The sequence below is a fragment of the Malus sylvestris genome, chromosome 10 (assembly GCF_916048215.2).
Source record: "Malus sylvestris chromosome 10, drMalSylv7.2, whole genome shotgun sequence".
NCBI classification, from domain to species: Eukaryota; Viridiplantae; Streptophyta; class Magnoliopsida; order Rosales; family Rosaceae; genus Malus; species Malus sylvestris.
This window is the reverse complement of record NC_062269.1, coordinates 26,499,989-26,516,279: the sequence shown is the minus strand read 5'-3', so window position 1 is coordinate 26,516,279 and position 16,291 is coordinate 26,499,989. Positions and strand designations below refer to the sequence as shown.

At 38.0% G+C, this 16,291-nt stretch overlaps 2 protein-coding genes across 2 annotated transcripts in view; both read left to right on the top strand.

The window, feature by feature from the left end:
* The window catches only part of LOC126584376 (uncharacterized), a 99,622-nt gene that overhangs the window by 33,265 nt on the left and 50,066 nt on the right, over positions 1–16,291 (top strand). The window lies entirely within an intron of this gene.
* Positions 4,513–8,457, top strand: LOC126587093 (uncharacterized). The gene is made up of 2 exons (XM_050252070.1): positions 4,513–5,974; positions 7,763–8,457. The coding sequence occupies exon 1, from the start codon at positions 4,945–4,947 to the stop codon at positions 5,752–5,754; it is 810 nt and encodes a 269-aa protein (XP_050108027.1). The 5' UTR covers positions 4,513–4,944; the 3' UTR covers positions 5,755–5,974; positions 7,763–8,457.

Sequence of the window (16,291 nt, the reverse complement as noted above, 5' to 3'; positions counted from 1 at the left end):
TTCATATATATAGAAATTTGAAGGAAAGATGATGCACACTTGTGAAGAATGACTTGCTTTTCAAGTTCACGTGAAAAGCACGTGAAGTGCAGGGAAAAGGGCAACATGTGAACCAAGCTGCAACATGAACCATCTTCCTGTGTGTTTTCGTTGACAGATATTTTCTGCTTTTTATATTGGGGTGTGATATCCACACACCTATTTTTACTTCTCACACACAATTTTAATTTTTGGCTGTCGGATTGAATGAATTGAAGAAGATCAACAGATATAAATTAACAAAGAGTGTGTGAGAAGTAAAAGGGAGTGTGTAGATAGCATACCCCTTTATATTCTATCCACTTTACCATTCACACGCAACAACAACAAAATTGTAATATAAATATATATATATATATATATGTATATATATATATATATATTTATGCGATTTAGTTAGCTTGTTCTTGTGCATTTACGTTGTATTTCCTTAGTTATTTTAGTGTTCAAAGTTATTTTTGTGTGTTTTCAGACTCTAAGTACAAAGTATGCAAGATGATGCATTTTGGAGGCCTTTAGAGCATGTTTCGGGCTTGGAATGGATAGCAAATGCATGGGCCAAGTGGATGGACGAATTTGAGAACTAAAGAGGCCAAGAATATGAAGAATTATGGTCCAAACGATGAAGAAAACAGCCCAAAAATCTGTCACCCCAACTTGCATTCCTTGCCATGCAAACCACATAGAATTCCCTTTGGATTCCATGCCATGCTTGATCACTCTTGTCCCCTACATAATTTCTAATTTCATGCTTCAATTCATTTAATTATTACACTCAATTGCTTGATACCTCTTGTTCCCTTCACTCATTAGATTTTAGACAACATTTACATCCATTACATGCACCAATTGATGCTCCATCATTCACATTTGGAATCCAATGCCATGTGCAACACATGTTGTTGCACCTTTGACCCATTTGTTGACACATTTCACCTCCCTTTCCATCTTTATGCAATGTACACAATCATTCATGCTCCCTAGCTACAACACCACTCCATTTTACCCTTCACACTTTGCATCATTACTTCATTTTCACCCTTGGACCATTGCACACCACACACACAAATTGCCATGCATTTCATCCTTAACCTAACCTGATTTTCTAAGGTTTTTGGGGCCTATAAATACATGTTTACACCCCTTGGCCAAAGGACAATCCCCCATATTCATCATTTTATCACAAAAATTCGTCCATACACACCCTAGGAAGCAAAACACCCCAAAAACACCATTCTAGTGCCTAGAAAACATAACAGCCACTCCACATTTTTCCACACTCTTTGCCTAGTTCTCCACCACCCTCCAACCATCAAACACTCCTCCACACTCACCCTAAACCCTTCCATACCATTCCCCATCCATTCTACATCATAAAACTACCCAAAATCTGTCCATAACCCAATCTGCCGCAAGCAAGGGAAAGGAGGAATCTTGGATGCACTTGCTACCAAGTTGGAGCATTTTAGGTGTTTTCTTTCCTTTGATTTTAATGTCTAATTTTATGTATCTTTGCTTTGTGAGTATGAGGAACTAAACCCCTCTTAGTTAGGGGGTGATTCGAAACTATGTTCATACTTGCAATATGATTTGATTACATCCAGTTGTGATTCATAAGTTGTGAATTCAATTTACTTATCCGTTCATATAAAAACTAATTTGTGTATGTTGGTTAAGAGTGCACGCTTAATTTTCATACATGAATTTGACGCTAGAATATAAGGGAGTTTCACCTAATCGTTATAAACTTATATTCACAAGTAGTGAAGGTTGCTAGTCACAATCACGTTAAGTAAACTCTTGACATAAGTTTCATGCAAATCATAGTAACGAGTGCCTCGTCAATGCTTATGTTTTTCATAGAACTTAATGATTCTTGCTTGTATCTCTATTATGCAATTCATGTAGGGAACTTGTAGGGAATGTTTTGGGTTGTCGTATGCAATCATCCAACCTAATAACTTGTGGAAAAAACTGAGGGTTAATTAGTGCAATTCACGGTTAATTTGGGGCGTTGAGTATTCATAGCTTATCGAAAAGCAACTGGAAATCGTTTTGTATGCAAGTGTGACATATGTGGAGAAGAACCTCCTAGCTAATCTTCCATCATAAGTTTCATTCAAATTCACTTACAATCTGTTTTGTTTTACAAAGTTTGTTTTGTTTTCAAATTCATTAAAACCAAAATCCCCCTTTTACTTTATTGTTTCAAAGTGTTTAATTTCTGTTTTGGTTGTGTGTTAGAGTGTTTTGATTCACCCAAATTTGTCTAAGAATTTGTTTACTTTGTTCTTGTCTTAATTTAATTATTTTCGTCAAAAATCAACCCCATCTTATTTCTTTGAGTCATATTAATTAGAACTTGTCTTAGATTATGTTTTTAAGTGTTTTAGTTCATTAGAAAACCAAAATTTGTCCAAGTTTGTGTGAGAGTCCCAAAATTGCCCAGATTGTGTTTTTAAGGTAGTTTTGAGTGTTTAGGGGTTGTTTTGAGTCTTTTGGTTGTTTTAGTGTTTTAAAGTATAGTTTTGCATTCTTTGAGTCTAGTTAGTGTTTTAAACTTTGTTTTCACGTTTTCAAGTCAGTTTCCAAGTGATTTAGCAATCCCTCCTAATCCCCGGCCTAGAACGATCCCTACTTACATACTTTACTACAATTGATAAAAAGAGGGTTTAATTTGTGTGTTTAGTTATTTTCCGCATCAAATTTTGGCGCCGTTGCCGGGGATTAGCAAAGTCGCTAATCCCTTGTCTTAAGTCTTGTTTAAATTGTTTAGTTTTTCTTGTTTGTTTTGTTTTTAAATTTTGCAGTGTGTGTGTGTGTTTTGTTTGTGTTCCGTGTATAGGCACCTTAATTCCTTACTTGTGCCGAGTCTCTTAAGTTGGTTATTAACTTTGTTGCTCTTGTGTGCAGGTACTAGTTTATGACTCGTAGCTTACAACCTGTTCGTGAGCATATCTCCGACTTTGACGGTGATTTTGAGAGGACTTTGAGAAGGAAAAAGAAATTGCAAGAGTCTAATCCTCGTAGTCCCAAGCCTGAATTAGAAGAGCAAGAAGTTGAGGTTGAAGAGAAGGCCACGGCACAAGTGGGAGAAGTAGTGCAAGACATGGCCATGGACAACCGAACACTCAAGGAGCTCGCCGCTTCGGGATTAGATAATGCCGCACCTTTGTGTATCCAATATCCCGCGGCTGCCCAAGGAAAGACCGAGGAATTCGAGTTGAAGTCAAGTTTGCTCCACCACATTCCAAAATATCATGGTCTGTCTATGGAGGATCCGAACAAGCATTTAAAAGAATTTGAAGTGGTGTGTTCAAGCATGACTCCGGTTAACGTCGACGGAAGTATTTTGAAGATGAAGGCTTTTCCATTCTCTTTAATGGATAAAGCCAAGGATTGGTTGTACGAGTTAGCTCCCGGAACTGTCACATCTTGGGAGAGTATGAAGAGGGCGTTTTTGGAGAATTTTTTCCCAACTTCTCGCATCATTCTTCTTCGTAAAAAAATAAGTGGAATTCAACAAGATGAAGGTGAGTCCTTTCCTACATATTATGAGCGATTTAAATCACTTGTTGCTTCTTGTCCACAACATCAGATGAAGGAGGAGTTGCTTTTGCAATACTTCTACGAAGGGCTCCTACCACTTGAACGTCAAATGCTCGATGCTTCGGCGGGTGGAGCATTGGTGGACAAAACGCCCATGGCTGCAAAAATCTTGATTGCTAATAGAGCATTGAACGCTCAACAATACGAAGGTGTAGGCCAAAGAGGACCCCCACGGCAACAAGTGCATGAGGTAAGTTCCGCATCCAATATTCAATCTCAGTTAGCTAATCTTACTTATATTATTTCACAGATGGTCGAGGGAATGAAGATTCAAGGACCCATGGTGTGTGGCGTATGTTCTATCCAAGGACATGCATCCGAAAAGTGTCCTCAACTCATTGAGAATGGTGGATGGGAGAGCGCTAATGCCATTGGGTTTCAAAGCCAAAATCAGCCAAGACATGATCCATATTCCAACACGTATAATCCGGGGTGGAGAGACCATCCAAACTTCAAATGGAGAGAGCCACAACAAGCCCAACCACAAGGAGGCTTTAGGCAACAACCCCCGGGCTTCTACAACAACCCATACGCACCCCCTCAAGTCCAACCACAATCTACCCCAAATAATTCAGGTAATGCTTTGGATAATGATACACTTGTTAAGTTACTAACCACTTTGACTAATGGGTAGGAAAATCAAAACAAAAGAGTGGACCAACTAGAGAAACAAATGGGACAGATTGCCGAGGTTGTTGGGCAGATTAGAGACCAAGGAAGGCTCCCTAGTTCTACCATTCCAAATCCAAAGGGAGGGTTTGAATCAGCCAAAGCAATCACCCTAAGAAGTGGTAAGGAGGTTGGGGTAGGTTCTTCATCAAAAACAGGTCCCAAAGAGGATGAAATGTTGCAAATGGAAGAGGAGGAATCAAGCCCACCCACGGCAAAGGTGGACACGCCTATGCCGCAAGTGTCCATGGCCCCTAAACCTTCAAATCTGTCCAATAAGGGTAAGAATGTGTTAAATTCAATTCCTACTAATGTTTTCCTTTGAATGTCCCATTTCCTAGCAGATTTTTGCAATCAAAGAACGAAGAGGAGGAAAAAGATGTTCTAGAGACGTTTAGAAAGGTGCAAGTCAACATTCCCCTCCTTGATGCCATAAAGCAAATCCCGAAGTATGCCAAGTGTTTAAAGAAGCTTTGTACAACAAAGAAACGTGTCCGGGATAAAGAGGTGGTACATGTAAGTGAGAATGTCTCCGCCATCTTGCAACATAAACTACCCCCCAAATGCAAAGATCCGGGAAGTTTTACAATTCCGTGTGTCATTGGTAATACCCGTTTCAAATCTGTCATGCTTGATTTAGGTGCTTCTATAAATGTTATGCCATATTCCATTTATGCATCTATGAACTTAGGAGCATTGAAAAATGATGGTGTAATCATACAATTGGCCGATAGATCTAACGCTTATCCAAAGGGAGTTTTGGAAGACGTTTTAGTGCAGGTTGATCATTTAATCTTCCCAGCGGATTTCTATGTTCTCGAAATGGATGAATCAGACCATGCCCCTTCATTGCCCATCCTCCTTGGAAGGCCATTCATGAAAACGGCTCAAACGAAGATTGATGTGGCCAAAGGATTAGTAACTATGGCATTTGGTGGTGACATGATTAGTTTTAAAATTTCTGAATCCATTGAGACTCCTAATGTTGTTCATTCTTGTTATGCCATTGATAAAATAGAAAATATAGGACCGGACCATTCAGCACTAGGCACAAAGGATGCATCAAGAACCATGCAAGACGAGGGAATTGGAGTGGCGCACAAGGACCATACAGCCACTGCTCTCAAAATGCTCAAATTGGCCGAACGCACCATGGGGAAGAATGTTCACATTGCTGCCACTTCATCACAACACATAGGTAAGCCACCTAATCCAAATCCAATTTCCATTAAAGTTGATAGGTGGTTCCCTTCTTTGGTGCAGGTACCCAAGCAAATCCCCGATGATGGGCGTATGAACATGAACCTTAGGCAACACAACGCACCCATCAACAAACATCACTATCCATTTCCGTTCAAGGATGTAATCTATGAGAACTTTGTTGAGCATGTTGTGGAGGACATTCCCTTGCATGCTGTGGGCTCCAGTGGGGAGTAATTGTGTTCATCGTCCGGCTGGAAGACGTTAAAGCAAGCGCTTTAAGGGAGGCAACCCATTTATTCTGCTTGATTGTCAATTTTATTACTTGTTTAATTATTTTTGGTTGTGACTTTCTATTTTGAAACATTAACAAATATGCAAAGGATTTTAACATTAAACTTCGTGGAAATGAACAGCAAACTGGGAAATAAAGAAACATAGCATAATACAAGAGGGAGTCTTCACAAAGGCTGCTTGGGAGAGGTCGCAGTAGTCGGCGGAGTTGCAGTAGTCGGCAGAGTCTCAGCAGTCGGTGGGGCCACGGAATGAGGAGGTATCGGAGGTTGATCAGTTGGAGCTTCACTACGCGGTGCCACCCCAGAAGACGAAGGCAGATGCTGTTGGAAGAAACCCACAAACCTCCGGTGATCAAGTAAAATCTGACCATCAGTTTCCTGCAGCTGGTCAATTTTCCTCTTCATGTTTGTGGCATAACTGTGTGCAAGCTTATGCAATTGTTTAGTTTCATGCTTGAGTCCTCTAATCTCCTCTTTGAGACTCTGTATTTCAACCACCAACGATTCAACGTGACAGGTTCGAGCAAATAGGCGTTGGGCCATGTTGGACACAGAACCCGCACACTGCACGCTAAGAGCCAGAGACTCCTTAACCGCCAATTCATCAGACCGTCTAGCGAGCAGTCTGTTATCTCTGGGGGTGACAAGGTTCTGGGCCACCACCGCAGCGGTCATGTCATTTTTCATCACCGGGTCCCCAACGGTAAAAGGACCAGTAGGGGATATGAGGGACGGACGCCATATGTTGTCTGGAGAAGGAGGGGTTGCTCCTTCACTAAGGTTCAAGTCAAAACGACGGTCGGAAGGGCTAGACATTTTTCAGAGGTGTTAAAGAAAGAGGAGATCGGACAAGTCAAGATCGTAGAAGTGCAAAACGGGAGTTTTTACAGGCAGAAATTCAAAAGTGCTTTGAACGTCCTGCATACTTCTATAAAAATCAGCACGCGATGGGATTTCAGAGATCGAAGAGGTGAGCTCAGAAATCGAAGAAGCCATTCGGAGATCGAAGAGGCGCCAGCTTTCTCAAAAGTTGGGCTTGCTCACAAACCACCAATTCCAGATACCGAAGAGTGTCAACTGTCTCAGCCTCGTCAGCACCCATCACACGCAACTCAGCTTTACGAAAATCACGGGCAGTCTGTCGAAGCACCGATTCCAACCATCTGTCTCTCTCAGCCTCGTCAGCACTTGTCACATGCAATCTCTGCCCTCAACGAAGCTCAGAACTCGAAGCGTAAATTTCGGATATTAAAGAGACCTCTGCTTTATCGAGACGTGTCAGGATCTGTCAATTTGCACATCTGCGTTGCATAAATCATGCGCAGTCTGTCGAAATTTTTTGGAGAAGCGGAATGCACGTGGAAACTACTGTTAAATTATCCCAGGCTTGCCGACATGAGTAATGGAACAATGCCTTCCCAGCCATTAAGAAAATTCTATAAATGTTGAACTTTAAAGTGAAGCAGTCTCACCCAACTTTCAGCCTCACTTAACCCTTCATCCTCTCTGAAATGCCTTTCCAACAAACCCTCTCGAGTCACTCTGTATTTTTCATCCCCTGGGATACCCCTGCAAACAACCCATCCAGAGCACAAGTATTTCATATCATAAGGGTTGAGAGCAAGAGTATCTCATATCATGCTTTCTCCCTGTCCTTTCTCCAGCCAGCTCTTGCTCTCGAGTACTCATCATCTTATGCTTTCTCTTTGTCTCTCACTTATAAGGGAAGTGAAGATGATACCTCGAAGCATGTGGAGACAACGTGCTGATTCATCCTCAACTAGGGACAAGGAGAAAGAAAGCAAGAGGTGGGCACTTGGAAAGATTGAAGAAAGAAACAGACCAACACCTCTCCCTCGTGCCTGCCCGTCGTGCAGAAGAAACAAGCAGAGAAGAATGCAGCTTGCACAATCATCCCAGCGGAAGGAGTCTGAGATGAAGAACTAGAGAAGCTGCCACATCTGCTTGGAGAACAAATAAGGAATTGCAACATCGCCAAAGAGAAAAGCTTCGCCGTACAATTCCAATCCAGTTCAAGATCAAAGCTGTGGAAAGTCAACAAGATCAACTATCTCCAAAACCAGATTTGCGTTCTTAAACTCTACTCTGTCTGGTTTTTACTTTGCCATATTTGTCATGTTTATTTGTCGTTTATTATTTGCTTGTTTTTGGTGTGAGTATATGCTTGAAACATTGAGGACAATGTTTGATTTAAGTGTGGGGGGGGTAACCATTGTTTTGCATGAAATTTGTAGAAATTTATCACCCATTACTTCTAGTGTTGTTCCTTGTTGTTTTAAGTATTTTTTTAAGCTGTTTTGGAGTGTTTCAGTGTGTTTTGACATAAAAATCCGAAAATTCATAAAAATTTGAAAAATTGTTTTTGAAAATCCAAAAAAGAGTTGTTTTTGTGCGCTTATTTGTGTCTTAGGGTACCTTCCAACACAATGATGAGGATTCGGTTTGTAATTGCATGACTGTTAAAGAGAGTTATAAATATGGATGAAAGTTTGATTTACTCTTTATTTATGCGTGGTTGTGGTTATAACTTATGAAATCACATGTAATCATAAAAGAAAAAAAAATTAGTTTTTGTAACATGCTTGAAGGAAAGAACTCAAACTAACGCTACAACCTTGTGAGACTTGAGCTTAAACATTTATTTGGAGAGTTAAAATCTGTGCATTCTTGTTTTCTAAAGTCGTTGCATGATCTCATTATTCTTTGCTTGGTTATTACTTAGAAGGCGTTTCATCATTTCGTTCCAAATGCTAGAACTCATGCCTATTTCATTCAAAGCATGCTATTGATTTGCATAAAACATATTCAAGATGAAGTTGTGTAGTTACCACCACCAAAGCCAAACTGCCATGTATCCCATATCGTTATATGTTTAAGTTAACCCCATTGAGCCTTGATAGCCTACATTCTTTGTTAAACCACATTATCCTTACCTAGCCTAGTTTAGGACCATCCATACCCTTGTTCTTGAAGCATAGTAAAACATCATTCAAATTGAATTTCTTTTGATTAATGTATGGCAGAAAACAAGTGTGAGGGAAGTGTGAGTTATTATGCTTGTTGAAAAGAAAAGAAGAGTTGAAAAAAAAAAAAAAAAAAGAGTTGAAAAATATGCGAAAAAGAGTTTTAAAGTGCTGCTTGTTGAAGAAAGGGTCCAAAACATAGAATTCGGCCCTAATTATTGCTTGAATTTTCCCTTCGTGTCTAAAAGCTGATTTCTGCAATCTAAGTGAATTCTAAGTTTCAATTTCATTACTTTACTTGCTATTGCTTTAAGAACGATTGTTATCCTTATCCTTCATTTGTTAGCCATCACCCCAAGCCCCGTTACAACCCTTAACTTCATCTTGAGTGTCATGCGTTTCAATATGTGGAGTTTGAATTTGGTATGAGCATATGGTGTCACTGGTTCTCGCATCTAAGTAGTAGTATTCCATTCATAAGATCATATCTAAACTTGCTTATTAACTCCAGAAATTGCTTTCTTTGTGATACATATATGTGAGCGTTCGTTTTCATATCTACATCAATCTTCTCACATATAACTAGTATAGGGTGTGTAGTTAGAAAATCTGAGTGAAAATTGGGTGCATACTTTGAAAGGAATTGAGTAAATTCTCTAAGACATGTTACTACATCAAAAACATTGTTTTAATCGATTAATTGTGAACAAGTAAGTAGTGACTATGATTAAGTACATGTTTAAGTGTGAAGATGATTCAAATCTGTGGGGATAATGATTTTTAACATGTCATATGCATTGGAATCCCTGAGGCAAATGTTGGAAGGTTTAGGTTGTATTTTATTTGTTTTGTTTCGTTTTATTTCTTTGTTTGCTCGAGGACTAGCAAAAGCTAAGTGTGGGGGAATTTGATAGGAGCATATTTATGTGACTTAGTTAGCTTGTTCTTGTGCATTTACGTTGTATTTCCTTAGTTATTTTAGTGTTCAAAGTTATTTTTGTGTGTTTTCAGACTCTAAGTACAAAGTATGCAAGATGATGCATTTTGGAGGCCTTTGGAGCATGTTTCGGGCTTGGAATGGATAGCAAATGCATGGGCCAAGTGGATGGACGAATTTGAGAACTAAAGAGGCCAAGAATATGAAGAATTATGGTCCAAAAGATGAAGAAAACAGCCCAAAAATCTGTCACCCCAACTTGCATTCCTTGCCATGCAAACCACATAGAATTCCCTTTGGATTCCATGCCATGCTTGATCACTCTTGTCCCCTACATAAATTCTAATTTCATGCTTCAATTCATTTAATTATTACACTCAATTGCTTGATACCTCTTGTTCCCTTCACTCATTAGATTTTAGACAACATTTACATCCATTACATGCACCAATTGATGCTCCATCATTCACATTTGGAATCCAATGCCATGTGCAACACATGTTGTTGCACCTTTGACCCATTTGTTGACACATTTCACCTCCCTTTCCATCTTTATGCAATGTACACAATCATTCATGCTCCCTAGCTACAACACCACTCCATTTTACCCTTCACACTTTGCATCATTACTTCATTTTCACCCTTGGACCATTGCACACCACACACACAAATTGCCATGCATTTCATCCTTAACCTAACCTGATTTTCTAAGGTTTTTGGGGCCTATAAATACATGTTTACACCCCTTGGCCAAAGGACAATCCCCCATATTCATCATTTTATCACAAAAATTCGTCCATACACACCCTAGGAAGCAAAACACCCCAAAAACACCATTCTAGTGCCTAGAAAACATAACAGCCACTCCACCTTTTTCCACACTCTTTGCCTAGTTCTCCACCACCCTCCAACCATCAAACACTCCTCCACACTCACCCTAAACCCTTCCATACCATTCCCCATCCATTCTACATCATAAAACTACCCAAAATCTGTCCATAACCCAATCTGCCGCAAGCAAGGGAAAGGAGGAATCTTGGATGCACTTGCTACCAAGTTGGAGCATTTTAGGTGTTTTCTTTCCTTTGATTTTAATGTCTAATTTTATGTATCTTTGCTTTGTGAGTATGAGGAACTAAACCCCTCTTAGTTAGGGGGTGATTCGAAACTATGTTCATACTTGCAATATGATTTGATTACATCCAGTTGTGATTCATAAGTTGTGAATTCAATTTACTTATCCGTTCATATAAAAACTAATTTGTGTATGTTGGTTAAGAGTGCACGCTTAATTTTCATGCATGAATTTGACGCTAGAATATAAGGGAGTTTCACCTAATCGTTATAAACTTATATTCACAAGTAGTGAAGGTTGCTAGTCACAATCACGTTAAGTAAACTCTTGGCATAAGTTTCATGCAAATCATAGTAACGAGTGCCTCGTCAATGCTTATGTTTTTCATAGAACTTAATTATTCTTGCTTGTATCTCTATTATGCAATTCATGTAGGGAACTTGTAGGGAATGTTTTGGGTTGTCGTATGCAATCATCCAACCTAATAACTTGTGGAAAAAACTGAGGGTTAATTAGTGCAATTCACGGTTAATTTGGGGCGTTGAGTATTCATAGCTTATCGAAAAGCAACTGGAAATCGTTTTGTATGCAAGTGTGACATATGTGGAGAAGAACCTCCTAGCTAATCTTCCATCATAAGTTTCATTCAAATTCACTTACAATCTGTTTTGTTTTACAAAGTTTGTTTTGTTTTCAAATTCATTAAAACCAAAATCCCCCTTTTACTTTATTGTTTCAAAGTGTTTAATTTCTGTTTTGGTTGTGTGTTAGAGTGTTTTGATTCACCCAAATTTGTCTAAGAATTTGTTTACTTTGTTCTTGTCTTAATTTAATTATTTTCGTCAAAAATCAACCCCATCTTATTTCTTTGAGTCATATTAATTAGAACTTGTCTTAGATTATGTTTTTAAGTGTTTTAGTTCATTAGAAAACCAAAATTTGTCCAAGTTTATGTGAGAGTCCCAAAATTGCCCAGATTGTGTTTTTAAGGTAGTTTTGAGTGTTTAGGGGCTGTTTTGAGTCTTTTGGTTGTTTTAGTGTTTTAAAGTATAGTTTTGCATTCTTTGAGTCTAGTTCGTGTTTTAAACTTTGTTTTCACGTTTTCAAGTCAGTTTCCAAGTGATTTAGCAATCCCTCCTAATCCCCGGCCTAGAACGATCCCTACTTACATACTTTACTACACTTGATAAAAAGAGGGTTTAATTTGTGTGTTTAGTTATTTTATGCATCATTCAACGAGTTTTCCAGTTTTCCCGCAGACCAGTCACCTTTCAGGCAATTTTCCGGCCATCTCTGGCAAACATTGGGCTTCCAAATTGGTATGATCTTATTTTACACTTTCCTATCTTCATTTTTATATATTATGGGTCGAATTTGGTTAAGAAACGATTGAGTTACGAAGCCTTGAAAATTGCCCAAACTTTTGGCCAAGAACTTCGGGACACTTAACAGAGTTTTTAACGGAATGACCAAAATAATGGATGGTGGACAATCTGAGGGACTATTTCTAGGTAATTTATATTAGCACCTCACAAAATGTTGAATGTACCCCACATTAAAATATAATATTAATAACTTATTTACCCTACTATGCAATTACAATTTTGACCTTATTAGGTTTAAAAAAAAATATTTCTAAATACACCTCAAATCACTTTTAACGTATTATTTATCTACTTCAACTATCAAAACCCCTCCCACCCTCCATTGTTGAATAAAACCCTAAGCAATGAAACTACAAACATGTTAATTGAGAAAAATTATTTTTGACCAGAACATGAAATCCATGTTTTGAAAGCTTTACATGAGGTAAGACTTCATATTTTTCTTTGTTTTAGTGATTTCGACGACATCGATAATTATTTAATCTCACTCAATCTAATAATTCAAGAATTAGCACTTATAAATCTCATAATTCAAAAACCATGGCATGCGAACTAATTACAGATTGAGTCAATGGCATTCATAAGGTGCTTTCTTGCAGGTCGACTTGGTTCGACCAAAATATGCACAAGAAAATGGAAACAACATGGTAGCTTTGAAATCATTATTATTGTTATTGAAAAACATTCAAATGAACCTAAACATTTTTTTTCAAATCATTCAATTTGAAATCATTCGGCAAACTAACGTTCAGATGGTTTGAAATCATTCGGCAAAATAAAAAATGAGTGTTACAAGATTTGAGAAATGTGGGGGTGTATGTAGAAAATGTAAGGTGTATATTAAGAATGTGGGGTGTGAGGGTATTATGGAGAAGGAAGAGGGGTGTATTAAGATAATTTTTAATTGAAAAAGTAAATGTGGGGTGTATTAAGTATGTGAGGTTTATTCAACAACTTGTGAGGTGCTAATATAATTAGCCTATTTCTATTGATTTTCAATCTCAGCTACCAAAATGATGTGTTATGAAAATCTCATGGATCATTTTGACTAAAAATTTATAACTTTATGGACTGTTTTAGTGAAGCAAAAAAGTCCAACCTGCTACTAATCCCAAATCACAATACAAAGATACAAAGTGTAATTAACCCAAAAATAAATCACGAATGTCACACTGCCCATGCTTGAACACTTTGACCTTTTGGGCGGCCATATTATATTTGGTCTTACTTTGCATATTATAAACAACTATACTTTGTTTGAAGATAAATTTAGGGAAAAGCAGATTAAAAAGACCGCAAACTCAAACATAAAAATATGGACAACGGAGATGAATAAAAATAATTTAAAAAAAACGAAAGAAAGAAAAACTCGAACGTTTAATTTCAACAAATGCAAAGTGGAAAATTCATTGTTTTTATTGATTAAAGTCCAAATTATAGGCCACTTTTCAAGTGAGTTCGATTATGTTTTTTTTTTTGTTTAGTTATATATTTTTTTTGTCTATTTCGCCCTTTGAGGTAAAAAAGGGAAGATATTTGAATTCCTTTTAACGAATGCATCAGTTACATAATTTTGAATTTTAAATATTTAAACACTTTCGAACTTAATTACTGATATATTGGAAAGTACTTTTGATATATAACAGAGGTTGAAAAATGATAAAAGTGTAAATGATACCTCCATTTGAGGGTTAATATACTGCATGAACAATATACCTATGTTATATATAGAGCATACACAAAAAACTCAATATTTTCCTTTTATATAGGTGGAAAACAAATCGATTTGTAACAGGGGAGGTAAATTACGTTATAGGGCAAACACAAAAAGAACCTGTGAAAGTGGTTAAAAAAAGGTAATTTAGTAAAAAATAAATAAAATTTTTACTATTTAGCCATATATCAATGGCATATTTTTGTTTTAGACTTAATCAATGTTTATATTTTTATTAATTAGGCTTAGGTCAATGATGAATGTCACATGAGTTTTAAGTCATTATAAATAGTTAGAACTTGACTCTTCTATCATTATCTCTCTTTCTCTCTATGAATGTGTTGACCCTAAAAACTACCAAGTCTACATGGCGCGCAGGCCGAGTAATTAATAAGCTAACTACGTCATTCGGTTGTGTGCGTGGAGTGCCAACTTGATGGCCAAGCTCAGCCGGGGAGTAAAATTTGTTGATGTTGCGTTGGGCGCGTTGATGACTTTTGAATCTTGCGACTGCAGCCGAGGAAGGAACATGCCTCGGCCTTCGGGTTCTAGAGCCTGAAGACAAGGCTGCTAGTTCTGCGAAGTTCAATATCAAATTCGGCTTTCAATGTGCCGAATATAGTAACTTGTAACACCTCACTTCGCTGAGAAGGCTGATGAGATGACCTCTACCAATAAGGATTTGGGAAATCCTTCTCGACCGAGACTTGGATAGATAACCAGTCGACCTCGTCGCAGTGTTGCGGTCGGCTGATTCTCCGGCAACAGTGTTGTTTATCCAAACTGAAGATGTTCGCCGGTTGCCTTCACAATGCTGTTTATCCAAACTGAAGATGCGTTGGCAGAAAAGAAAATAAAAATCTCAATGTGTTTGAAAGGTTTTGCGTAGAGTGAGAGTTTGCGCATGGCAGTTTGTGTGTTGAATTGGAGAGCCCAATTGTTGCCTGCTGCTTTATATTTATAGGGTTGGATATTTTCTTGATGACCACGTTGTAAAACCTATGCTATAAACAACTTTGAACAATCCTCACCACAATACGCGGTATGCACGGTATCACCTCCTGATTTAGCCGATCCCAAGCACACGTGGAGGATATTCTTTTGATCTCATCTTGATAATTATTGGAAAAAAAAAATCCATAATTATCTTTGTATTTAAACTATAGCACCAATATCTGAGCTCAACTCTTATCAAATGCGTTGTTGAAACTCTCAAAGAAATATAGATCAACCTGGCGTTGCCACGTAATAAAATCACATGGGAGACCAATTGCTGTAGTCCAAATGGAAGACCACATGCAACTTTGCCAAATGCTAATCCCATATTTTCCTCATATTCTTGTGCTGATTATCCCACACATGCATGAATTGCATGAGATTAGTTTTCTGACTCCTTTCCCACGAAAGTACATGCACACTTGAACTCCATCAGCTCTTGGACTCTTCCAGCAAGAACTCGAAGTCCGAGACATGAGCAGACAACAACACTACCTTCTCAAGATAAAGTTAAGTGCTACAACTCCATTCACTCTAACGTGTCTATGAATTCGAATCCAATTTGACTTGTATCACCCACTTCAATATCAGAGATAGGACTTAGGCTTTGATAATAATTAGCCATGTATGCATCATCTCCATGCAAGCGGATCAGATACTATAAAATATCAAAACAATCAGCCGGATATAGCAAATATTAGGTTTAGATAATCTGATATATATTAAAAGATAATATCATGATTAAAACCACAATTTTATCCCTCAATAATTGAAAATCATCTCAACCACTTTGTCATCCAACGGTCTAAAAATTTACTCATCCAATGGCCTAGATTGCTCGGACCGATGGTGTAATTTTGGGTCCAAATAGAATATCATAAGGACTTTAAGTTATTACAAATAGTTAGAACATGAATATTCTATCATTCTCTATCTCATGCCTTTCGCTTACATGGAGGAGTCTACTCAATGTTTGCATCCAAATGTACAAATAGAACCATGAAATGGACAATGTATTTGACACACCCCGACCCGGGATGTCCACTTGGATTTCGAATCAAGTTGTGCTGGCTGACACCATGAAGGTGACGAAGCCATAAAGTGTAGTGATGTGGAAAATGTGAATAAATTTAAACCTAAAGTGCCTAAATGTGAGAGTGCGCATGTGAGCGGGAATAAACTCATTTCACACATGATGCCAGAGCATAAGTAAAGTATAATAAAGATAAAAGAGGAATTATACCGTTGGTAGTATTCCCATAACAGCAGTTTGCCAGAAATCCTCGTTGACATGAAAACTCAGCCACTAAAACCTGGAGGGGCGAAAATTAAGAGTGAGTGGACCTGAAAATAAACTTTCTAAAAACCTTTTCAATTTAAAATATTT